Source organism: Anguilla rostrata, chromosome 6, assembly GCF_018555375.3.
Source record: "Anguilla rostrata isolate EN2019 chromosome 6, ASM1855537v3, whole genome shotgun sequence".
Lineage (NCBI taxonomy): Eukaryota > Metazoa > Chordata > Actinopteri > Anguilliformes > Anguillidae > Anguilla > Anguilla rostrata.
Genome location: NC_057938.1, coordinates 47059810 through 47085721, shown reverse-complemented (window position 1 = coordinate 47085721; position 25912 = coordinate 47059810). Strand labels below are relative to the sequence as shown.

The following is a 25912-nucleotide window of genomic DNA, read 5'->3' as shown; positions in this document are numbered from 1 at the left end:
GTGACGAGCTCTACTACGGCTGATGCATTCAGTGACCTATTTGTACTCCTGCCATACAGAGGTTGTGCACGGTGACAAAGCTCATCAATTTTTAAATTGGTTAGATAATGTTTGACAAATAGGGTAGATCATATTAGCCATTCTAGTGAAAAGGGTTCTTATGGTTGTATTTTTTTTAGCTTGGACCTTTTGTTCATCCTTTAACATTGGGGAGCAATGCATGTTGTCGTCCTCTTACACATTAACGGCTGTGGGTATTTTATACACTGATGTGGATATTTCTGATTCACAGTAAATCAAAGGCCCTGGCTGATTGCGTGGATCTGTTAATATGGAAATAGAATGGTCTGTAGGCAAATTCCAGTGACTTCAAATACATTGACTTGCCACCTTTAAGAATTCATTATATTGGTTTGAGTAGATTTGAATGCATGCATTAAGATGATTTCAAAGCTTTTTTCAAAGAATGAGACTGGTCCTTTGTAGACCTTATCTTCCTGTAAAATTGTATATTCAAATTGGCAGTGTCAAATGTCCTGTTTTTTTCAATGTCAAAATGAAAAGCCAAGCCAATTTTTTGTAATCACACAAATGTATTTTGCATTTCAAAAGTCACAGTTGTTCTATGCCATTTCCATAATGAAAATCAGAGAAAGAAGCTAGGCCGAGAATTAACTCATTCATGGCAAGCCATTACAGCTACTTTATGGTCTGTTAGGCAACTGTGTTGTCTTGGATTAAATTGCTAAAAAAAAAATCTAATATAATTTTGCCCTTCCATACACTAACTGTAGCCACATCAAACCTTAAACCTTCATACTAATCTTTTTAATCGTGTGGTGACACGTGTTTCACCTCAAAGTAATCACTAAACCTTATAGTAATGATAATGGTGTTCAGTGTCAGATGAACTGCAAATTATTTAAATTAAATTAAATTACAGTATTGCAAATAAATAATCCTTTGTGATAGAAAGGCTGTCAATTACTTGCATATACAAGTATATACATAGTTTATACGTTCTTTCTGTTAACAGTAGTCAAGGATTTTATGTGACGTATATCTGCTAGTTGTAGCTAGTCTTGTTTTTTCCCATACAAAATGAGTTTCAAAAACAAGGAAGAAATATGATCACGAGCTGTCAGATTCTCTGTAGCTGAGTGCTGGATTTATTGGCAGTTCAATAACGCTTAGTTTACTAAACACAGAAGCCGTTACTGCAGCGAAGGGAAGAGGAGAATGGCTGGTCCCAGGTCAATGGAACAGTGATTGAATTACACTCCTCTTCCAACAGTGGGAGAGACAAGACGTGTCCATGTCAGCAAAACCTGGAGCTGGCGCTTGTCTTGCAAATATGGCTTTGAATACTCAGTGTTCCTTTATAACAGCTATGAATTCAAGGGGACAGAATTATATGAGCAATTGTGTTTTGTAACTAATGTGCCAGAGACAAATTAATTGCTTTACCAGCTTAAGTTGAGTTTTATACTAAGCCTGCATACTTAGTTTTAAAAAATTGCATTGTTACTTTCAATAGTGTGTGTGTCTCCGTGCGTGCCTTCATGTTTGTGTGGGAGTATGAAATAGGTCTCTTTATGGCCAATCAACTGGGCTGTTGTTGAACTTTATATGCAATGCTGGCCATGGACGCTGAAAAGAACAATTCACTATGTTCAGTGGCCAAAATGAAAATGCTCAACTGTATTACCGTATTAAGTAATAACTGAATCCCAAAACCTATAAATGGAAGAGAAAAACAGACAGCACTCCAGTGCGGTTCGTTTTTCTCTTCCGCTGATAGATTTATTGCAACGACGGGAGGCAGCTAACACGAAGGCCGTCATTATGAATTGTCAGGCAGGGTTTGCAGAGCCGACGACCATGTTCGATCTGGAGGGAGAATTCTCCGCCGTGCCGCATACCTTAAATAAAACTTTGTAAATAGACTGCCAGTGCTTGAGCTGTCTATAATGCAGCACTCTGCCACTTCTGAAATTTTAATGAATGCTCTCCGCTTCTAAATCTTTTCCGAGCATCCCCCTTACTTTCTTAACATTGGCAACATTCACAATATGCTACCTGCCTGTGAACTTAATACAATATTAATCACATTTACTTGCAAATAAATCAGTGGTAATGTTAGCTACGATAGTATTCTTCCTATAGCCTATAAGTGTGCCATCATGAATTGGCCAGTTCAGTGGTTAAAACCTAAATGTGGCCAAATAGTCAATATATGTGATGTGTCATAGCCTCTTATTCAAGTTTGTACATCAACTCTTGTAAAAGCTGTACAAATTGGAACTACTGGCCCCAACATTTTTTGGGGGTCATTACAAAAATATCTGTTATATCTGACCTGCTTTTATTTTCTCTAACTCATTTTACTACCTATTCAGGTACCCTAAGTATCTGGCTGATAACATAAAATCAGTAATAGTCACTGTCAGCCACTGAGGCCATGCACCATTTTGTTCAGGACCAATTTGTCTTGCTGAAGACATCATTCCACCTGAGTGTGGCATTTAGCAGAATCAAAGGCCGCCTAAATACATGAGGATTCTCATGTCTCACATTCATTTTGCACCTGGTATTTTCAAACTTTTTGTCACTAGGCAGAAAAAAAAAAACATTTCTCAGCAGATATTGGCTGGTCAGGGTTCCTTGCTTAAACTTTGCCATTGGTATTGGCCTTGAAAGATCCATATCCACATCGACCGTTTATATCAATTGAAGTATACAAAGTTGTACATATTAACTGATGGACTGTCATGTTCAAGGTTTAGAATTAGTGACTAGTAAACAATTCTTTGATTTCATAAATGGCAATGGTCATTTATTGTGTCAATTTTTAGACCCAGAGTAATTAATCACAATGAACTATATTGACCATTTACAGACACAGTCAGGGCTTACTTTTGAATTCTCAATGTAAAAATCACTATTTTTACATCTCTGACATTTTGAGTAGATGCAGTATCATCTTAAAACTAAACATCTGATATCTATGAATCACAGTCTGCTTCGAGGACAACAGGAGGTGTTTTAGAACTTTAAAGGGAAGTATCGGTGCAGTCACCTGACGAATGGGGGCACATCAGTCATGTTTTAGAAGCAATCAGAATTGATTGCGAATGCATGGAGACAGACGAGAGCGGCTAGTTCTTCAGATCCGTGGAGAAAATGATGGACTATCACAGCTCCGGCTCATTGTGTCTGCTTAGCAGTAATCTCGGATGGAGTCGTCTTAGCAGGAAACAAATGCTTCTGCTGTCAGTCTCTTCTGGGGTAAAACAGGTTGCTGGAATTAGCGGCGAGGGTCCAGACGGGAGCGCGACGGTCGGCTCCCCCGTCACTCACTCCCGCGGTGGGCGGAGCCCGTCGCCGCGGGTGATGGGGGCCCGTCGGAGAGGCGGGCCTCCCTCGCTGAGTCAGCCGGGGATTGAGACCGCCCCAGCGGAGCGGGGCGCTTTGACAGTGTGACTGATGGCTCTGTCTTCAGCAGCCTGTTTTACAACGGGCCTTCAGCGTCGGCGATGCATCCGCGCGATGCCGGGATGCTGAGGGGGGAAAAAGCGTCGGGCTTTGACATAGCGGCTCGGGCGCTCCTGTCATCGCTCTCCCCGACGCCGCTGTTGCTCTTTCCGTCCCCGCCGCTCTTTAGCCATGGAAACCGTAGTCAATTGGCAAAACGACTGGAGGGAATTTTTAGGATCAAGCGCACGACAAAATCTTTGGTGTTGGCAGCCTTGACTCCCTCTGGAGGCCAAAGCGGGGCCTTCGTGTTTGGGCTGTGAATGGTCGGACGGTGGGGCGGCACCACGGCGGAACTTTTGTCTTGTTTGTTTGTATCAGCCTCTCTCTCCCCAGTCTAAATACATTTGAATGTAAAATGTTTAATTGTGTTTGGCTACATAATCAACATCCTCAGTCTCCTCCAGTTGCTCTCTGATAGATAATGAAAGCCCTTGTTTCCACACAAGGGAATTACGAGCAATGGAAAAAAAGACTCCTTCATTATCTTTCACAAAATGAGTAAGTGCATCTTTGAAGAGTTGACTATGGCAGCAACCCCTCTGCTTCCACCCCCTGCACCCCCCCACCCCACCCCAAAACCAATGAGACAAGCGAACAATTGATCCGCAAATTTTAGCTGTCTAGTCTTCCCCCCTACTAAATTGCCACCTTCTGACAGGGTGCAAAGTACCCAAGTAATAATTTCTTATCTCATATTTATTAATGAAAATAACCCCGGGGTTAATTTGATGCAGTAATATCTCTGAAAATGTGCCTTCCGTGCAGGCCCACCATGTGAACTACAATGATGACAGCCCGTTCTGTTCCTCCCTCCTTGTTCTCGCGGTGAGATAATTATGGGGATTACACAGGGTACAACTGAACAAGCCTTGTCACTTGCATTGTCAGCCGGAGAGTTTTTAAACAGCCTCGAGGCTTTTTCGATGGATGCTGTCCCATTGTTTTAAAATGCGTCTGAAAAAAACGCGCCTCGTTAACGAGGTTTTTCCTCAGAAACCGACGCGGTGGCTTCCTTCCTTCGTTTACAACCAGCCCAGGCATTACTGTGGCTGCATGCATCATTACACCGTAAGGAAAAGCTAGGTTTGAAAGTAATTAAGTGTAGATGTGGAATAATGAAACCACCCCCCCCCCCCAAGCTGTGATCCGACATAAATCCAGATGAACTTTTTCTGACACTCCAGGAGGCTCTCCGTCCTGGCTTAGTTTGCGGAGTGTGACTCCGAGGGGCCCTGAGGGTATTTCGGAGGGCAGGCAGGTGAGGTCCGTGTCATGGCCTCGGTCCGTGCTTCTCATTTCTGAGGAGGCTAGCCGCTGCACCCATGACATCATCAGAACGCGGCGGTGAGAGGGGCGACATAGCTCAGGGGCGTCATAGCTCAGGAGGTAAGAGCGGTTGTCTGGCAGTTGGAGGGTTGCCGGTTTGATCCCCGCACTGGGCATGTCGAAGTATCCCTGAGCAAGACACCTAACCCCTAACTCTGGTGAATGAGAGGCATTAATTGTAAAGCGCTTTGGTTAAAAGCGCTATATAAATGCAGTCCATTTACCATTTGAGAGAGCGGTGCTTAGCCGACGGAGCGTTATGTGGTGTTAGCGCTGGTAATATAGACCCACCCGATACCCCACTCCGTATTTTTAATTTTGAACATTCTGCCTCCCTCCAGTTGAAGCACAGACGTTCCAATTAAAGAGGTCATATGAATGACTGTGTGCCTTACTGTGACAGTGGCTATTCTGTACTGTATCACGGCGCTCGAAACGTCTGTTGCCAATCTGAACCGCCTGTCGTTGGGAACTAGCAGGGACAGAAGGAACACAGCATATGGCCATCTGGGTAGTCTGTAGAATTTGTGGCTGTCTGCCGTGGGTGGTGGAGCTCACGTTCCATGTGATCTCACGCTGGCATTTTAATTCCATCCACAATTAGGAGGAACTTCCCCCTCCCTGCACAAAGCCAGCGGTTTCCTCTCTCAGTGAAACTGAACTTACCGTGAGTTTGGCATGTATAAAAAAGGAACTCGGGCTGTTTCAACAGATGCGTAAATGGTGCTTGGTTGAGGGCGTCCCTGTGGGACTTCTGAGGAATCTATCATGACGTTGGGTCACAGTTGAACTGTTGAGTAATCCTGTCCCCTCCTACTCCACACAGAGCGCAGTGGATCTGCACTGAAGCTATGTGTGAGCGTCTATATACAGAAAGTACCCTGTAGCAAGGATTTGGCACGATGCGTTACGTCTTTCCCTGTCGTCGGGCTCTGTATGGTTCGACCTGCCCAGTCCACCTTTCGACGTTCCGGAGAAAGGCTCTCTGGTCTGGAAACGGATCCTTGGAGCCGAGACAGAAAACAAGGGCGCCCATGTGACAGAGAAACCCTTTGAGGCGTTGTTTCATCGATTTGGGAGTGGGTGATTGGTATTCGCTCCCATCGGCCGACTGTAGCACCCGCCGCGTCGATTTCTGAGAGGTCGTGCCGGCCCGAACGTGCCCCGTGCCCTCGCGGCGAGCGGGTAGCGTGGCACAACCGGTGAGGGTCACAGCCTGCCACCCCCCCACCCCAAACGCAGGGCCGACACCAGATGGCTGGGGTGAACTGGCAAAACGAGCTGTACCCACCGTAGCGCACGTAGCCACCAAGCTCCGAGCCATTTACTAACATTACACTTACAGGCCATTGGCAGCTCGGAACAGCCCTGTAAGAAACTCCATTACCCAACTTCCAATACTGTATCACATTTAATGTATTTTTAGCATGCTGTGTGCCAGTGTGTTCCTTTTGTAACTGAAGTTCTAATAATATTTTTCTCGTTGTAATGTGGGAAACAATGCGGGAGCGCTTCTTGTTTCGCAGATTTTTTTTCCTGCCCGTCTTCGCGGTTGGCTGGTTTATCGTTTCAAACGCCGAGTTCCCGGGGTTGGTTCCCGAGGACTTTCCGCAATGGATTGTGACTATATAGGGTGGCGCTGGCAGTAAACCCGCTGGAGGCACCGCGGTCAACGCCGCTTGAGAATCCGGTCTCGCTTACGTCGACGGGTGCCGCGGCATCGCTGCCAGCCGTGCGTGGAGACCGAAGGCCGCCGACGCCCCGTTTGTGGTTACGTTCGAACCTTTGTTGCCACACATAGCGTGACACCTGCCGTATTCAGACTGCAGGATGTGGCCTGAACTAAGGGAAGAAGAATGTGCTTTTATTGGAGGAGACCGGCTATTGCAGTCCACGGCCTCTCGACTCTATCACACCGACGCAGAGCACAACAGGCATCCGTAACTGAAGACCTTGTGAGGAACTTTAATAAATGAGACTATTAAGCACAGCTATAGCGATATGCTTATGGGTATATTTTACATTGCGCTCACAATCCATCAGACCTTGTTTAATTACACATGGGTGTCTGTTTGGTAATGGATTTTTTTTTTTATGTTATGTATTTAGTCTGGTTCTGAATGTGCGTCTGTAATTGTTTAAAAAAGAGCTTAGCACAGGGTCATTAGCTGCGAGATTAAAACAATGGCCTACTTTGTCTACATTTTACGCCCGTCATTTCAGTTTCTGCTGAAACTTGTTGTGATGAGCATTAGCCTGGTTAATAATCAGTCTGTGGGGGTTTAATTTACAGTTGTCAGTATTAGGCTTGTAGATTTAGAGGGGCAATTCTAGCCCTGGATGACTGAAACTAATGGAGCACAACCCCCCCCCCCCCCCCTCCCCCCGAAGTCACTGAAATGCAGTTGTCCAGGTGCTTTGAGAGTTCCAGATCACTGCACTCACTGTGCATAATTGAAGGGCACGCTTAAGAATAATTTCAATTAAGCTAAGGAAACTGCACACTGAGCATGTAATTTTATTTCCTTTATTATGCTGTTATTTCCTGCCATGCTGGCTGTTACTACACCGCATTAATTTTACTTCTGCAGTGGTTGCAAACGGTGATATTATGAGGCCTGTTACTTAAATGTAACTTGCCTTTCACCTTTTCACTGGGTTTTTCATCCCATTCTAGTTAACTGTAGTTGGGTAATTTCATTTTTTATACTCATACATTCAGTATTCAGTACAACATCCACTGGGCCCACCCAGTAGTCATCTGATACTGTCATGGGCTAGTCATACAATGGACCATAACAGTAAAATTAATTGAAATTAATTGTGGCTTGCAAACTTCCATTCCAGAGCCTTTATTACAATAAAACACCTGTGCATTTGCTCTGCCTGCTTATCATCCTAGTTAAAGTTATAATCGCAGAAAGAATTTTAGAGGCTACATTCATGAAAAGATTTACATCCTATCATCTTTTTCAAATAAATGCAAAATTTATTTTCTAAAAAATGCTATTTGTTTTGAGTTTGCCAATGTGTTTGTGAACCTTTATTATTTCTCATATGAACCTGTATTTATTTGTTCACCAGAGTTAAGGACAAATATTGATGGAGTTCTTTATGAAGATGAGGCCAATATGCCAGTATACAGCTTTCTTCAATGGAATGCATTATTCTGTTGGCAGTTTGCATATACCTGTCATTAAGCATGGAGAAGGCTATACGCTGAACTGTTTTAATCTTTTAGCTGTGTGTTTTTGCGAAAATGTTCAATGGGTATCATTTATGAATAAATTGTGATAAAATATGTATGCTCTCTGCAAAATCTCAGCTGACATAAGAACTCTTCTCTGAGGAATAAGCAAACATGGAAGCTGCTTTCTTCGAGATCATCTGAGGTTAGCCTGGAAAAACATGGCCTCTTTGGCACAAGAAAGGAGAATGGTATTCATGGAAAAATCAGATTTTTTTATTTATTTTTTACTGATGTCTTTTGATCTAAATCTTGAGATTCAACTAATGCAACAAAAAAAAACACTATAGAGAAAGAGGGGAAGAGAGAGAGGGGAAAAGGAGAGGAATATCAAGAGGCAGGAGAAAGAGAGAGAGGGAGCAAAGAGAGATGTGGATTCTGGGAACTCTCTGAAACTTTGGAGTTGAGACTGCATTATGAGTAAGTGAAATACGCTTTTGAAAACTGTCATCCCATGAGTAGTTTATGCTTTAGCCCGGGAAGAGCCTGCATCAGTTTTGACAGTGCCCAACACCCAGAGGGAAGGGAATCAATTGCCCTCATTATGTGTCAGTCCCAAAAAAACACATCACCAGAGCACATTGTCATTCAGCATTCATTGTTTTCACGGAACTCTCGCTTAAACACGCCACTCCGTTTGAGGAGACTGGCCCCTGGTTTTGTTTTGGGGTTTTTAATCAAAATTTGAAAACGCTCGGTGAGGTCTCGTCCTTCGAAGTTCGGATTCTAAGAGTGACAGAACTTTTGGTGGCATGGCTCTTTTTCCGCGTGTGCCCACGTGTTTCAATGCGGGCAAATAATGAGGCTGGCCACAGCTGAGCGACAGAGAAGCTGATGCCGTCAGGATCTCTGACGCGTCTGAACGTCTCGTCTGATAAGGCCGCCATCCAGTGGAGAAGGCAACGCCCACACGACCCCCGTTTCTTGAAAAAAAGTGTCAGAAACAACACAGGAAAGGCGCTCGGCAAAACCTGCGGGGAGTCGGCGAGCGCGGAGCTTCTTCTTCTTCTTCTTTTCTTTAACGAAGACGACTTTGCCGTTGCGCCTTCCCAATATCTCAGGGCTCGCGGTCGCGAATCTGGAGCCGCGCGAGTCGGAGTCGCTGATTACCACCGGCGCGCGAAGGGAAGAGATCTTGCGCGGCGCGGAATCACTGGCCGATCGCGGTAATGAGTCACCGGTTTAGCGCACTGAAGAAGAAAGCAAAAAAAGAGGCCATTTTCTGAGCCGCAGGGGGTCTTTGCCCTTCGATGTGCACCGTTTTGAAGATCTTGAGCCGGAGAGGTCCCCACTCATAGCCATACAGACGTGTCCTTGTAACAAGGCTGTGCTACAAACAAGACATCATTTTATTGGTAAATGAAAGTATGTACACGAACCACTGTTGTAAAAAAATAATAAAAATAGCCAGCTTTCATAGTGACAAATATGGAGTTGAATCATAAAATGCTGTAACCAAGGACAGATTGTTTGGGAGATTTCTTCTGTCAACTACAGTAAACACAACAGATGTAGGTTGTGTACTACATGGAAACTGGCAATAAAAAGTTGGAATTCATACATAATAAAGATTTGCCACAAGAATAAACACATTTTTTTTAGAAACAATGTATTCAATAACAAATCTCACAATCTTTTTCAGAAATGAGAATTTCTTCCCAAAGCATAATTTTATCATTCTCAGCATAGTAACCTTTGCTGTATAGATTGCTATGGTAAATTAAGTTGGTTTAGTTCACTTTTTAAATTTTTCTCTTTCTTGTGTTAGCTATTATTGACAAACTGACTGTGGGTATGTCGATTTGTTTGTATGAGTGTATGCGTGAGTGTGTGTGAGGGAGCAAGACAGGGTATGAGACTGAGAGACCGCACTAATCTGCATTCTTTCAACAATATACTTGTGGCCAAAGCAGAAGTCAAGGACCATTACCCTACAAAATCCACTGAGAGAGCACATAGCTTTAAGTGGTTTATCCTTCTAATGCTGCAGTTACCTGCTGTGAATAAATATTGAAATCCTAATTGCAACCCTCATCCTAATTAATACTGGTTTTAAACCTTTGGCAATAAGAAATTGATCACATTTACTGTATCATGGTTCTATCCTGCACGGTATGGAGTTCCTTGTCTGCACAGAAAGACACTGCGTGGAGGCAAGCCAGCGCAGTAGGTGGACGCAGTATACCGACAAGGACAAGCTGTTCATGCATATACTGTAGCATAAAGTAAGCAAGGTGCTGAAAAATCATTATGTAAAACTGAGAATGTTGCACTAGACATTTTTACGCATTTGTGTTTTTCACAAATGTACAGTTCAGTACCGTTAGAATAATTTGTTGTAGCCGGGCTGCAAAGATTACTGCAGTTTATATTAAATATACGGTATGATAGAGGTACAGTTCTGAAGTTAGAAATGCAATTCCGTCAGGGACAGTGTGATATCTGGAGAGCCAGGATTTAGTAATGTGTGTGTGTGTGTGTGTGTGTGTGTGTGTGTGCGCGCATGTGTGTGTGTGTGTGAGAGAGAGAGAGAGAGCGAGAGAGAGAGAGGGTACTATGTATTACATTCATCTTATTCTAAGACATCCACAATAAGATGCTGTACCAAGGCAAGCTATCCAACAGAGACAGCTCAGAATTAGACTTACTTTTATCATTGATGCTTTCAGCCTGTGAACACGACCATATTTTTGGACCCGAGATGTCATGTTGGTGAAGAGTCCCTCCAGGAATACTACTGAAGCAATGCCTTCTAATATTTACATCACATTTTATATTCTTGTGCCCATGTGACCTCTGTGCTGGTGTCCGCATTTTGAGCGACATTACGTAACATAATGCAGATAGACATTTTCTTTGTAAGTCTTTGGAGATGGTTAGAGGCTACTCTACTGAAGATGCGTGTCTCAAATGAGAACAATACTGCTTTTTGCATATGAAATTAGGAGTGTACATTTGAAGATGTTTTTGAGAATAATACTGCATTTTATGAACACATTTTGTCTTGCAACACACTTAGGCCCATATTAAAAACCTGCCCAAGGCTGTATTCTGACTGAGCCCAGGGCCTAGTGTTCTGATTTCATATAAAATCTGGGAATTTGGAATTAATTTAAATGGGGTTTTCAGAGTTTTTAGGACAATTTGATTGGGCAGTATTTACAGTATATTTACCAGGTATGATGGCGAAATAATTGTAACTTGTTTCTTGTTTATATTGTATCTTTGTAGACTTTCTATGCTTCATATTCACAAAATGTATTTCGCTGAGAGATTTTTGTGCGAAAGGCATTTCCACAACAACATTAGTAAAGGTAAATATGAAAGGTTTGTGAATGAACCCCATTCCATCATAATTTGAGAGTGATATTTTTCTCTGTAGTGCACATTACTATTATTTATTTCATTTTGGCTGTCGGGATGAATTATTTATTATAGACGGAGAGCATCAGGTCTCTGTGCATTTTAGGCTTTTTAGTTTATGTTCATATACATCTTAGTAAATGCATCACACTGCATTGAAGTGATTTTGGGTGCATTCGCTTAGCATAGAGGTCACAGCTAGAAAGAGCTCAAACTTTGAAAAATCGCGTCTCATAGACATTGGCCACCTACCCCGTGCCTTCAGTACAATAGCAAGTGAGTATATGGGCTTGGCATTCAAGCTTTATTTTGGTTGGATCAATGATAAGATGTCTGAATGCATTATAGTAAACACTGTGCAATTATGCTCTTAGCTCAGGGAGAGAGCTTTTACAGCAAGCGATCAATCCCGCTACAATGGATTCAGGAGTTAAGGGCTGTGTAATGAATTATTATCAAGCGAAGGAAAAGTATGCCTACAGATCCAATAAGGGCTTAGATTGGAACGTATTGTAAGCGGATGTTTATGGTAACTCGGAGTTCTAATTGGCTTCCGAGATTTACTTTATGTAGTTTATTTCAAAGGGACAGTGTGCAGCGTTAGGCTTAAAATTCAGAGAAAAAACTTGAATGCATTGCACCGGACTTAGCTATAAGCTAATTGTAAGCAGATCCCATGCATACAAAACAGAGATGTCATACAACGCCTTTAGAAACAAGCTGATACCTCAGACCATGTACGTATACCATATCTAGAGACCTTTGTTCTTGTCTGTGCCAATGAATCTGGCATGTACAACTGTGAGCTCAACAGAATAGTCTTGATTCTATTAACTTTGACCTTCCGATAAGTGCAGCAATATTCTTCCGCTCTCTTTCTTCATACAGTTTGGCTAGTTAATTTTTCTGATTTCTGGACTCACCAACGTATGCTCAGAAAGAAGACGAATGCCACTTGCATTGACTGTGAGCCCAGGCTAAGGACAAACGTTGATTGATGGTACCCAGGCTAACGTGGGCAAATTTAGCGCAACATAGCATTACAGCAGTGTGAAGGGCGCCTTTTTTTGAGGAAAACCAATGAAGTAAGTAATGTAAAATAAGTAAGTGAAGAGCGTGACTGTGGGGATTGGTTGGTGTGCAGTGATGCAACCTCCTCTGCAAAGGGGCTCTGTTCTCTCCGTGGCTAAGTGCCTGTGTACTTGTGAAAGAGGAAAATTGGGTCTGATATGTGTTGCTGGAAAATCAAAGTAATCACAATGACAAAGAGGACCACAAGCTCTTTCTGGCTCATCAGGACCAGCGGGTGAATCCGGCCGCTGGCTTGGGAAGCTCGCTCGACGTAATGCAGTCCTTTACTTCGTTTGACCTCTTTGCATTCTTCAAATGATAAGGAAGAGAATCGGTGGTGTGCAAAGACTGTGCCTTAGTTCTCGTAAGATCATTCAGATTTTCTCTGCCATCAGGCAATTTGAACACATCCTCTTTTAAGAATGCTTGAATAAGCTTGTCATAATCTATAATGTAGGACTATTAATATTGCAGGTGCTGTCAAATCTCCCTGTTTCATAACCTTATTTCCATATTTCTTGGAAAAAGTAAAGCTTAGCACCATATATTCTTTCATATTTATTCACCTGGCAGTAACACAGAGGTTTAATTTTGGTTCACTGTTTGAAGATATTGCTGTTAAATTTATATTTTGTGCTGTTTTCCCCGGACAGCAAAAGGCTCAGTTTGTCACTTAAATTGAAATGTATCCCTTGAGTTTCGGTAATTACTTTTTAAAAAGGAAAAGCATTAATAAACAAAACACTGGCACTCCCGTCCCAGAATTCTCCAGCTGACACAGTTATGTGAAAAGCACATAACTGACTGGAAAACTCACCCTGTTGAAGTATGATACAAGATTGATTAGTTGAAAATAGTTTGTGAAAAATGAGTCCAGTTTGGACAGAACAAACTTGTTTAGTGTTTCTAGGATGTGATCCTGCTATGGGTATGTTTTTCTGGTCCTGGAAGGAAAAAAGTTTTTGACTACTTTGAGACGTAGACAGCACTTGTTTTGACCGAAAGGGTTTCCGTAGTCTGATACTTTCTCCTATATGTGGGTATTTTTGAAAAATGTTAATTTTACTGGAACATTTGTGGACGTCAGTGATAGGAGGGAGGCACAGTATGGGAGTAACAATACATTCACATGCATCATTGTAGTGTGGACTGCATTACTTTGTTCCACTTTAAAAGCCTTCCTATTATTTCATTGACCAGGGAGATATAACAGGCAAAGATAGTGTCCATTGTTAATTGTGCTGGCCAAATTCTTTCTTTTTTAAAAATTACTAGCAGTACTCAGAAAGGGACAATGGCAAACAACGGCTTTTACTTTCACTGTTGCATGTGTATGAAACGTCTTTTTTTATTTGAGCTTGTGCAGGGCCGCGTCACTCACGCAAAGCCGCGATCAACAGGTGCGGGAATCCAGTGAATGAGCCAATGATATTGGCCCTGGGCCACGGTCGGAAATGCGGAAGGTTCCTTTGGCGTCTTATTAAGGCCGACGCCAACATGCGACTTAAGCTGGCCGGCCCTAACGCACGAGCCCTGGATCCTCTTACCGCAGGGCACTGACGTTAATTCAGATGAAGAGGTATGCGCAGGTAGCCAATGCGGGCTGGGACCAGCGAAGCTACCCACTTTAACGTTGGCAGACGACCAGAAAAAGGCTTAGTTAGATTATGGTGAAAAATTGGCCTTTCATTGCCCCAAATAAGATTGCGACTGAACAATTAATGCTGCATGCACAGCACTGAAGAGAAATATCCTGGAATGTGTATTTTTTTTAAGTGTGTATGTTGTTTGTGTGGCTCACAGAAGAGGTATACAGCTTATGGTGGATTTATTATATTATTCTTGGTGTTTGGTTTTGTTGCTCATTTTTCATGGGCCAGAGCCAATTTATCAAAGGTACAAGGTCAGTACAGACTGCATTGGTCAACTGCAATGCACTCCAGTTGGTAAAAACAGAATTAAGCAATTGTTACTTTGTATTAATTAGAAGGGCTTTGTGTATGTTCAATTATGAGTTTGGTATTTTCTGACGTTGTTGAGCAACTGTGCATAAAAAGTGAAATATTTATTTAATTGCCTTAATCAAAATAAATGGTGAACGGCGTTGTGATTAAACTAAATATGAGTCAAAGTTTAAATGTATTTATCCCCAAAACAGCCTTTCTTATTAAGGAGAAAACTATTACCAGCTCAAAGCCAGTAACATACAATATGAGCTATAGGTAAAAGCTTAGGATTTCAGGGACAGATCTCACCTTATGTGCTTTTTGTACAATATGTAACCCTTTGCTGCAAGCCCAGGGTAAACCAGCCATTTCTTATATTGCATAGCTGCCATGTAAACCCCATGCCCAGAACTGACTTCACCTCTGTGATATATAAAATGTATCAAACATGTGGAAATGCTTTTTGACTTTATCATGATAAGCAATAAACTACAGACAACACCTCTTCACATACACAGTCAGTGCTGTAAATATATGTAATAAGAAATCTCCTTTGAGAAGTCTGGAATTTTACAAGAGGTGGTGTGTGCTGACTCTTTTAAAAGGTTTTATTGAGTGACTGTACTAAAGCCTTTACTCTTGAAGGGTTGGAGCAGCAGACTGAAGAACTGCTGAATATCCTTAAGAGGCTGGCTGTGTTTAAAAAAAAAAAAGGCTCAAGAAGATTATTTGCAGTTGAAGGACTTAGATGTTGCAGCAAATGACCGGTTGTTGGCATGTTAAACACCTCAAGTGCCGTCAATAAACACCAAGGTGCAGACCATCTGGAGGGAGCTGATGAACATATGAGGAACTAGTCAAGGACACCTTAATGCTACCGGCTGTGTGGAATGGACATGCGCTATTTGAAATGTGATGAGAGAGAGGGGGAGAGAGATGAAACTAAAATAATTGCAAGTAGAATTATTTTTACAACATAATTATACTTATCTAGTACTACTACTACTACTATTACTACTGCTACTCATAATAGTAATAATAATATAATAATAATAATAATAATAATAATAATTTCTTGTTATTATACCTTTTAGGGTCTAAAATAATTTTACAATGAAGGCGGAAGCATAACCTCATATGACCAACCAGTGATGTGTAGCTCTCACCTGTGGAAGTAAATTGACAGCATACAGGAAATCCAAAACTGTTCTAGGTACAGTGATGTGGTGGCACCATACACAAGCTTTAGGTAGCTGCAGGCAGGTAGAGCTTTATAACCGTATTTTAATTTATAACAGCACCCTCACCCAACTAGCTCTTTCACCAAGCCCTCATGTGGTGTAACTTGTTCTTCTGTTTTCAGAGGTTTTTTGCATTGTAAGTACAATGTAGTTTCGTGCTCATTGGGGTAGGTTTGTTCTTGTTTGTATGAGCTAGTTTAATGTTAATGGCTGTGCTTTTGATCCCTGATATTTGCCCTTGGGTTTGCACTGTAAGTCACTTACATGCACGTGCATGACCTCTTCTGCTAAATGCCAGATGTAAAGTAAAGCATTATCTTATTAAACTCAGTGTGGCTCAGAAGACGAGGGTTGCATTACCAACAGTTTCCCACTCTCATTCCGTCCTCTCTTACTTTAATATGATTTTATTAACTTTGTTCAAATTACTTTATTGCTTTTCCTTTTTTTTCCCCAAAACACCAATTTGTGCCTTGTTAAAGTAGACAGGCTCTTGTTACATCCATTTAATTGAGATGCAAGTCCTTTTTGTTGTATTTTTTAACCAAATAACTCACAATCAATCTCAGTTGCGAGTCTAGTAACTGATGAAATGTTGTAAGTTCACCTACAAACCTTTTTTATAGCCCCTAAAGGAAAAGTATTTTTTTAAAGACTAGTGTGACTTTTTGAGGTCCTGGCTCGGATTCAAACATTTGTCTTTAACTTTTACTTACAAAGGAGAACAAGCAATTTTCCAATTGTTTTTGTGAAGAGAAACAATAATGATTGCATTTATTTGTCAAAGTTAAAATTATGGACAAATGTTGACTGGATCCAGGCCACAGTCTTATGAGTCAGTTAGTGAACCTCTAGTTGTCATTCGGGGGAGGGTTTAGCCTATGGGGAGAACACGCTCACCCCCTGTAACTCGATTCATCCCGAGCTTAAAATTTAAAAAGCGTTATTAAGGTAAGCAAGATACTTCCATACTCTCAGTTTTTTTTTTTTTTATTTTAAAAAGATTTTTTTATTGAATTTTGTCATTGATCGCTTCCCAAAAGTTCGTTTCCGCCATTTCAACAGTAGGTTTTCATAATACAAAATACTCTTACATGAATTTTACATCTTGCATAGAAATATTGATTGTGACTTTTTTCTTTTATTAGCCCATTTCTATTGGCTTTTTGTTCAGTGAAGAGAAGAAAAAAATGGACCCTTGCTCACAGTGGCTTCCCTGCCACTCATTCTGATGTTCACTTTGACCCTCACTCACAGCCGACTTCAATATAACCAGCAGTTCGCAGTCTTGATCAATACAGTGCAGAACGACCTCAGAATGGTAGCGGCTCTGGTGCAGTAGCAGTAGAGTCTTTATTAACACCGCTACTTTTGATACATCCATCTACACACCTATAACCTTGAATTAAAGTAACGGAGGTGACTGCAAAACAGGTTGATTGCTTTGGTCTGTTTGCATCAGCACAACTTGTTATGTTCCGGGCGGGGTTACTCACATGGGTCTTGTGCTGTTTTACAGGGCTGTGAGGATGGATTCTTGCATTTAAATGTGATTTTATGTCTGCAGGCATCAAGGGTTTGATGTTAACAAAAGCGCAAGGCAGGCCTCCATGCTCAAAGATCACAGAAACGGAATTCTGTTGAGCTTCCTGTTAGATCTGTGGCATGCAGGATCATGTCAGTAAGTGAGATGATGAAATTGCAAAGCTGCCTGTAACTATTAAAGGCACCCAGTGCAGAATATTGTATTGATGTCAAAGAGGAGTCTACTGAAGTCAAAATGTTCCATAATTCAAATAGCTTGTTTTGGCTGAAGACTGTAATGCATGTCGTTTATCATTACTTTTAAATCAGCGATGCCTCCCTGTGAACTGTAGATACTGAAGAGCGTCAACATTAAAAGAGATGTCATTCTTGCAGCAGACAATACAAAATGAAAGTGCTCGTGTTTATAAAACCGAGGCTTTAAAATACTTGCATTAAGATCTGTGTGTTCCCAGAGTCGTTTAAATTATTCATCTCATCCCCTTTGAAATTGTGCATTTATTATTTAGATGTATAGAATCTAATTTTAACATTCCATCACGGATCGCATCAGCTCCGCACAATGGAATTCTGTGCCGAGGCCCTAAATCGTTCATAAAGACCCTTTATCATGCAAAATAAAATTGTAGTTTTCGGCAGACGAACTGGGTTTGTATTTTGCCACAGCGCCGAAGCGAGATTGCTGTGTAATCTGAGACACAGCATATCGCTTGCGATGCAACCGTGTCTGCTTTTCTGTCGCTATTTCAGTAAAAAAAAAAAAAAAATTTTGCGGCGTTATCCAAACAGCTCCTTTGTCGTAGCGCTTACGGCGAACGCGTTAACTGAGCGTCGTTTTCATTCCGACATTCTGGAGAGGGTCGTTCCGAGCCGGTGTCCTTCACGTGGGAGCGCAGCATTATGGAAATGTCTTGAATGGAGAAGTGTCCCATCTGTGTGTGTTGGCCCGTGCTCTCGGCTGTTGCAAGGAGGGTGGGGGGGGCACACTTTATTCATTGTAAATGAGGGTGAGACCTTGAGGTATTCTTGGAATCTTAAATCCGTTACAGCTTGGATTTACAACTCTGCCTATTTATTCAACAGGGCTTTGCGGCAATTGCAGTCTAATCTGTCTGCCGTTTTACGTGTTTCGTCGAACTGACTGCTTTAAAAGCGTGCGTCTGGAGTCATTACGAATGGGACTTCTTCATGATTTTATTTAACTTGAAATAGGTGAGGTGGTTACATTATGTCACAGAAATGTTGTTGCGTAGGGCGGGGCCTGCATGCGTAATTGACATGGATGACTTCACTGGGGCTTCATCCAGCTGTGCGACATGGAAGGTTGCTGTGTCGCTTCCTAACGAGCACAAACGCTGACCTCTGACTGCCCTCCCCTGACTTTTTGATCACCGGATTTAATCAGAGAGCTCCAGTCACCAGCCACAAATTGCAGGCTTAATACGCCAAGACCCAGTCCCATCCACTTGATCAAGGGGACCTTGACAGAACAACTGCTGTTTTAATTTCTTAGCTGTAAACACATCCCCGAGTGTGGAATTTCAGCTTTGAGCCTGGCCATATCAATACTTCCTCATCAACAAGCTCAGAGCTCTCGAGCCCCAGGTCTTTATCTGCTCGGTACATCTCTGTTTATTGGTTTCTGCCTCTCGCTGCTAACACTTCCCATTGATAGCGGTGTCTCTCAGAGATACAAAACAGGAAGTTTGTCTGTGTTTCATGACTCAGCTACAATATTGGCTGTAGCATGCAATGCCTTTTCCCAATGTTCGTCGGTCTCTCTCTCACCGTGTATGCTTTGTAGGGACAGTATTTATGTCCTAAAAATACTGTCGGGAATGTTCACATAACTCTTCATTCCTCAGTGAATGAGCAGTTATGTGCCTCACGGTTTTACCACTGAGGATCAATGTGTGTGACCCAGTTCTTGCAGCTACGATGCCTGTTCCCTGAGCCGGAATGTGCATTCCTCACCGAGATGCTCTTTGATCCCTCATTTTCCCACTCCATACTGGAGGTTTTAATTTCATCCTCTGTTATCCTACTGTGTAGTTAAAAAATTTTCACAAGAATGCATTTTTTATCATTAAAAATGAAGGGGTTGTTGTTTCTTTTCTTAATTTATATGTGTATTCTACAAGAAATTACTTCATAAACACATTGAAGAACACCTATAATTAATGATCAGAGAAGAGAGTGTTTCTCTTTCATAGTAATTGTAATGTACATGAAGAACATTAACAACATGTTTGACTGGCTGTTATTGGTGTTTGCGATGTTTTTGTAAGGGTCTGCAAGCATCAGAAGAATAGACCACAAACGCCCGCCATCACCGCGTAAAATGAACATGTTCGTACTTGTTTGTGTTCAGCCGGTCGCTGTTCTCATTAAACCCTGTGTGCCTGTGTGTGTGTGTGTGTGTGTGTGTTTGTTTGTTTTCAGCTTGCTGGGTTCATCTATGCCTGTTATGTGGTGAAGCTCATTTCAGAGGAAGAGGACAGCTGTGAGTATTGTCTTCTGTCTTCCACTGTGCTTTTCTTGGCTTCGGCCTGATTTTGGGTGATTAATCCGCTCTAAACACTCTTGTGCAGAGTAAATGTGAAGATGTCTGTCACACTCCCCTTGATGCTGCCTCTGGGTACTTATCCCCAAAAATTCACATATGAAAATTAAATATTTAATATTTCAGAAAAGAGGCAGCATTATTTCTTTGATATTCTTTGCGTGAACAACAATATCACGGGAATTTTCCAGTAGAAATATTTGTATGAAGTACATTATTTGAAATGCAAATTTCACAATCATTATTAATCATTATATAAAAAGACATACTTAATGTACATTTGCCATACAAATCTCCGTAAGAATCGTCTTTAGTTAATGTGACTCATTTCCTTATCGAGGCTTTGTGAACCTGAATTACATGCTTTTATGTTCGTATGACATATTCAGAAATTTGCTACACCACCCTTGTAGTGAAAGTATTGGCATGTGCATTTCTTCAGTGGCGGAGTTTGGATTTATCCAAGCCAGGTGCACCAGCAAACATTTAAATTTCGATGTCGTTGGACTGAAGAGATTGCTCTCATTGATCACTAAGCACAGACTTGGGGGATCCTCACTGGAAGGAAAGAGAGTCGAATTGGCCCATTTGTTAAGTCCAGACAGCACCGCACGGTACCAGTTCATTTCAGTTCAGTTGCCAATTTGAAATTGCAAGGGATGTTATCCCTTTAAGGTGAATGGAAAATTCAGTTTGGTCTGTGCCCCAGTTTTACTTTTACAAGATTAGTAAGCAAAATAATAGTGACAGAACTTTGCTTTGTTTTATCATCATTCATAATTCATTTTAAATGCCTGAAGAGATTTTTTTAAAATTCCTAACTGGCAATTTCTTTGAAACACACCTGGGAGTGGAGCGGATGCATTTTCTAAGGACACTAGCATGCCAAGTAAATGGTCCAATAGAAAAATCCTGTTCAAATTTTCTTGCCATTCCAGCTCAAAGCAGACGCTAAGGGTGTGTGTGTGTGTGTGTGTGTGTGTGTGTGTATGCATCTGTGCATGGACATGTGTGTGTACAGTGTAAGGTGCATTTGCTTGTGTAAACAAATGTGCGTGTGTGTGTGCGCATGAGAGAGAGAAAGAGAGAGAGAAAGAGAGAGGAGAAATTCATTTTATCAAGCTCAAATGGAAAATCAAGGAAAAAAGAAAGCTTTATTACTTCATTCCAGTGATTACACACCCAATCAAATCTGAGTGCAGTATTATTTGGTTTTCTAGACCCAACCTTTCAAAATGCATGTCTACATTCAATGCTAAAAGTATTCTGTTTTGTCATACATAACAGTAGTAGGCTTCAGTTGAACAACCCCTCATTCCATCTCAGATTTTATCCTGAATAACAAATGAATACTTCATAAAGGCAATATTTTTTTCATATTAAGAGGGCTTTTAGTTACTGCAATGTGTAAATCCTTCATTTCTGTGTAACGAGTGAAATTGCACTGAAAATAGCTTGTTTATCACATTTGTGATGTGCTCCATGAACCCGCTGTCCACTCCAGTTGCTCTAGCCCATCCATGAATGAAATCTCATTTCCCCGGGGAAAAACCGCGGCTCTCGATGGCGAAGAGAGTGGCATCGGAGACCGAGCCGCCCCCCGTATTTCTATCCGTAAAATCCGGAGGGTCCCATCTCACGAACAGATCTGGTGTCTGCGGGACGACGTGTTGAAATTCGTCGTGTTGAAATTCACGAAGCGTGACCCCCGCTAATTATCCCCTCAGCCATCAAAATAAACACATTTTTTTAAAAGTCTATATGAAGGACAGAACGGATTTCACTTCTACCAGTCTCTCACAGAAATGTCCTATTTTTCAAACAAAAATTTTAAAGGCTTATTCAGTGCGCTGTGTGTATAGTGATCTGATGTGTAAACAAGTTGGTGAGCTAGCTGTTTTGATCTGCATTAGTGATTCAGTGGACATCACTTATTATAGCCAAACATGGCAGGGTAATATTTTCCTCCCAGCTGCTATTCCACCAGGTGAATTAAAGTAATATTGATGGTATGAGCCCTGAGGCAATAGCTAACACTAATCTGAGAGTTGTATTAGCCATTACAGCAGTAATTACTACAGTACACGAAGGTAAACGAGCAGCTCAGACCAATCAAAGCTCTCACTCCATAATTACTCTTAATATCTAGGATAATGTCCCAAGGTCCATTCACAGAGAGGGCTTATTTAAAAGGGTTCTGCCTGAAGCCTGAGGTTGTTACTATCAGACGGGTGGGGCGTTTTCTGCGTCTTAACAAAGAAGTTTGTGTGATTAACCGAGGTTCCTAATTGGTGGGAAATGCGGTCAGATTTGGCCTACCAGGAGGAGGAGTGCTCTCATTCCCATGACAACCCGATTGCTATTCAGCTTTTCTTTTACAGCCCAATCTTTGCCCTGTCAGGATCCAAGTTTTTCACGTCAAGATCGACGTTTTAACTCTGGCTATTCTATTGAGGAGTTCAGTGCTGTATGGGTCACTGTGACTGAACACCAACAAAGCAGACATTGAAAACTCGGACAAAAGGAACATATATTGTGCACTGCGTGGGTGGACAGGGGAACGGTGGGTATCGAACGTCTGTGATAAACATCTCATATTGTTCTGTGGTGCCCTTCAGGGCAACCCAAGTGGATATACATGCTGTCATTCGCTCCTAACTTCTTAGAACAGATATTTTGCTATGAATTTAATTTTTTTTTATGAGAACATACATATGAGTAGCCAGAAGGTCTTTTGATATCAAGGCATTTTAAAGCTATTTCAGGAAAATGAAACAATTTTGTACCATTTTATTGTGGCCATTATTTTGTCTCTGGGATAAGCTACTTCATGTAATAAACATTAACTCAGAAGACTATAAAACGCGTGAATACACACCACATGCTGGCCTCATAAATTCTCTACATGTCTCCACATATTGCACACATATTCATATTTATTTCTATATTTATGAAAGACTGAACCTGAACTCACATTGCTTTATTAATTTCACATTCTTAACTAATGTGATACATGCAATTCAAGTATGCAGAGGACAAGGCAGCATATTTGGCCATTGTAGTAACTACACTTATTCTGATTAGTTCACTATCCATTCCTGTACTTGTGTCAAACTGTACATAGATTCTGCTGTACCAGTGCATCCACAGGCCTAAAAGAGCGCAGAAGAAGCCAGTCTTTTTCGGGAGGGATGCAGCGTTGGGAAATGATCTTTTTGACGGTTCATTTTGGGCTAACACGTTATCATTCACCTCAAACTCAAGAAGTTTGCCTTTAGAGGCAGCGGGAGTCTGAGACGGGCCTAACGATCCACTCTCTAGTCAGCGGACGCAGCCGATGGAAGGAGATTTTTCAGACTGACCCCTGAAAGTCTCCCGATAAGAGACATCTGAGGACGGGGAAAGAATGACAAGTGTGTGACCGGGGGGGGGACTGAGAGCACCAGGGAAAGGCTCCCACTCCACAGAACCTGCGGAAAATTCTGCCATTACCAACAACAATCATTCAAAAGCGCGGCCCCCTTCGTTTAGGGCTCAGAAAGCTCGTCGGCTAATTCCGTTCCTAATCTGCTTGTCAATTTGTCTGAAAAAAACAGAGAGACTGAAATACAGAAGCGCTGGATCTTTATCGGGCGTTATTACCTTGGCTTTGCGTGTGTAAAACCCAGATACCCGGAGCTGCCTGGGCTGGAGGCAGATGGGCAGTCTCCGCAGAGGGCACAGCCGTAATCCTGTTAAGCTTGTTTTTTTTACGTGAGCCGCTATTCTGCCAGGCCGCTCGCCCGTTGTATCGCTTTCGTAGATGTACGGCCCTTTCCAGACCTCTCTACGGCACGGCAGCCAATCGTCTGTTCTGCCTTATCACACGCACACACTCACACACACACATGCACACACACAAACACCTATGCACATACCTGTGCACACACACAGGCATATGCATTACGCAAACACATGCACAGGCACAACTATCTGCGTGCAGCAATGTATGCACGAGCTTAACCACCGGTGTGCCTGCACACACACTCTCAGACACACACACACACACGTGCACGCTGACACACACTACCTCATGTGCAGGAAACCTTCCTCCTGTGTTTCATCCCGCTCTTATCCACCGCCCTGTTTCTCTCCCTCTTCCAGTCGATTTTATAGGAGGGTTCGACTCCTACGGTTACCAGGGGCCTCAGAAGACGTCGCACCTCCAGCTGCAGCCGATGTACATGTGAGTGCCGCCGCCCAGCCCCCACCCACGCCCCTCAGATCGTCTCGTCGGCCTGCCGCCTCGGCGTTTGATATCGGTGTAACCAATCCGAGGAGAAGGCCTATAACACTCCCGTACCTCCACGGTAGCTTAAATTGGACTTACGAGGGGATCTGAGAGCTCGCCGGAGCGGGCTACGTGAAATGAAACCCAGAGGAATTCTCTGACTGAGAAATCTCAGGGAAAAAAATGATATGATTTTCAGCACAGGTTGGGATAAAGCCGGGCATTGGGCGAAGAGACGGTTTTTTTTTTTGTTCAGAGTGCGTTGACAGCTTAAAAGTTTATGGCCTGCTACTGAGGATATGAGAAGTGACTGTGCTTTTATGGGGTTGCCACTGTTGTTCGGCCGTAAAAAGGGCTTCAAAGGATTTGTCATGTTGACGCTGAGTGATGGACAAAATGGTTTCTAAGTATTGTTTGAATAGCATCCTGGAAGCGGGAATATAAAGGCGATAATCCACTGTTGTGAGTGTAATGTCACGCAGTGCGAGTCTGAGGGTTGAACGATAAAAGCAGGGAGGGAGATTACATAATCATAAGTCACGCGCAAAGTGTGTATTTAGGAATTCAGTCAGCGGATTGGTAGGTCGCCGGCTACTTTGATGAAAGATGCTGCGATTTCGTGCTTTATCTTGCCAAAAATATCGGCGCAAATCAAAGGTCTGAGACCAGCGCCAGCGCAGAGATTCTAATTAGATCTGTTTGTGCAATCCGTACGATGAAGATTACGGAAAACGATGCGACCCGTGTATTCGGTTATGAATGGCCTGCTGAAGCTAATCTCAAGCAGCATAAAACATGAACATTGATCGGCCCTGGAGGGGAGGACACAGTCACAGTCGCGTCCCTCTGGGTGGCGCACAAGGCGGCATTGTTTTGGGCAAAGCGTTGGCATGGGTTCAAACTGTGCCAGTCACCGGCTTTGGCAGAGGGTCCGCTCTGTCCTTGGAGGACCCTTGGCAGAGCCGGAGGACCCCGGGTGGGGACGCACGCTGCAGTCCTCCGCCGAGAACAAGCGAGCCGTGGCTTGAAGCCCAGCCCCGAAACAACCGGTGCCACTAATCAAGGTCACCATTCAAAAACCACGTTTAGGCGATTAGTTCAGTTGGATGTTTTAGTGCCGGGCTGAAACAAAAGCCTGCTCTCCCACTGGCCCTCTTTGACACCCCTTTGTAGGGTACTGGGTAGGATATATTTCCTTCTGCCTGTCTCCCCACCCCCCCTCTCCCTCTCCCACTTCTTGACAGTTTCCCATGGGCTTCCAGAAGTGGAACAGGGTCGGACTCAGCAACAAATTGTTTCTTCTCCATGGAAAGTTCTCTGTGTTTTTCTATGTGGATAAGACTGCTTGACTGAAGTTATTAACTGACTGAAGATTGTGATTCCAAAATAGCCCCTACCGGATAAGATGGGACACCCCAGCCTGTAAAGGATGGGTAGGTGCGGGGGGGGTTTTAATGACGCAGTATCTGTGTTATTAAAACTCATGCATCTCCGGAGTGTGCTGTTTCCAGTCGTGGAAATGGGGAGCAACGGATTGAGGTCATTTCCTGTTCTTCGACCCGGCGTCTCTAGCCTCTCGGCGCTCGGGCGGAGCGGCGTCGAGCTGGCAACGAGCGCGTCCGCCAAAAGGAGAGACGCGATCAATTTTGCGAACGTGACAGGGGGGACGCCGGCGTTTTATCTGATGGGGGCTGAGATTCATGCTCCTCATCGAAAGCGGTCCGGCCCGGTGGACCTGAGCCCATTTCCTCTCCGCGCGCAGCGAGGCCCGGCTTCAGGAGGCGCCTTGGAAAGTGCCCAGCC

At 42.8% G+C, this 25912-nt stretch overlaps 1 protein-coding gene and 1 long non-coding RNA gene across 2 annotated transcripts in view; one reads left to right on the top strand and one right to left on the bottom strand.

Moving 5' to 3' along the window:
- Positions 1 to 25912, top strand: part of nkain2 (sodium/potassium transporting ATPase interacting 2) — a 107912-nt gene that overhangs the window by 77842 nt on the left and 4158 nt on the right. The window contains exons 6-7 of the mRNA XM_064340117.1: positions 19719 to 19779; positions 23983 to 24064. Coding sequence (XP_064196187.1) covers positions 19719 to 19779; positions 23983 to 24064 — 143 coding nt within the window. The remainder of the gene's footprint in view (positions 1 to 19718; positions 19780 to 23982; positions 24065 to 25912) is intronic.
- Positions 20124 to 25912, bottom strand: part of LOC135257411 (uncharacterized) — a 16859-nt gene continuing 11070 nt past the window's right edge. The window contains exon 3 of the long non-coding RNA XR_010330649.1: positions 20124 to 21494. This is a non-coding gene — a long non-coding RNA (uncharacterized LOC135257411). The remainder of the gene's footprint in view (positions 21495 to 25912) is intronic.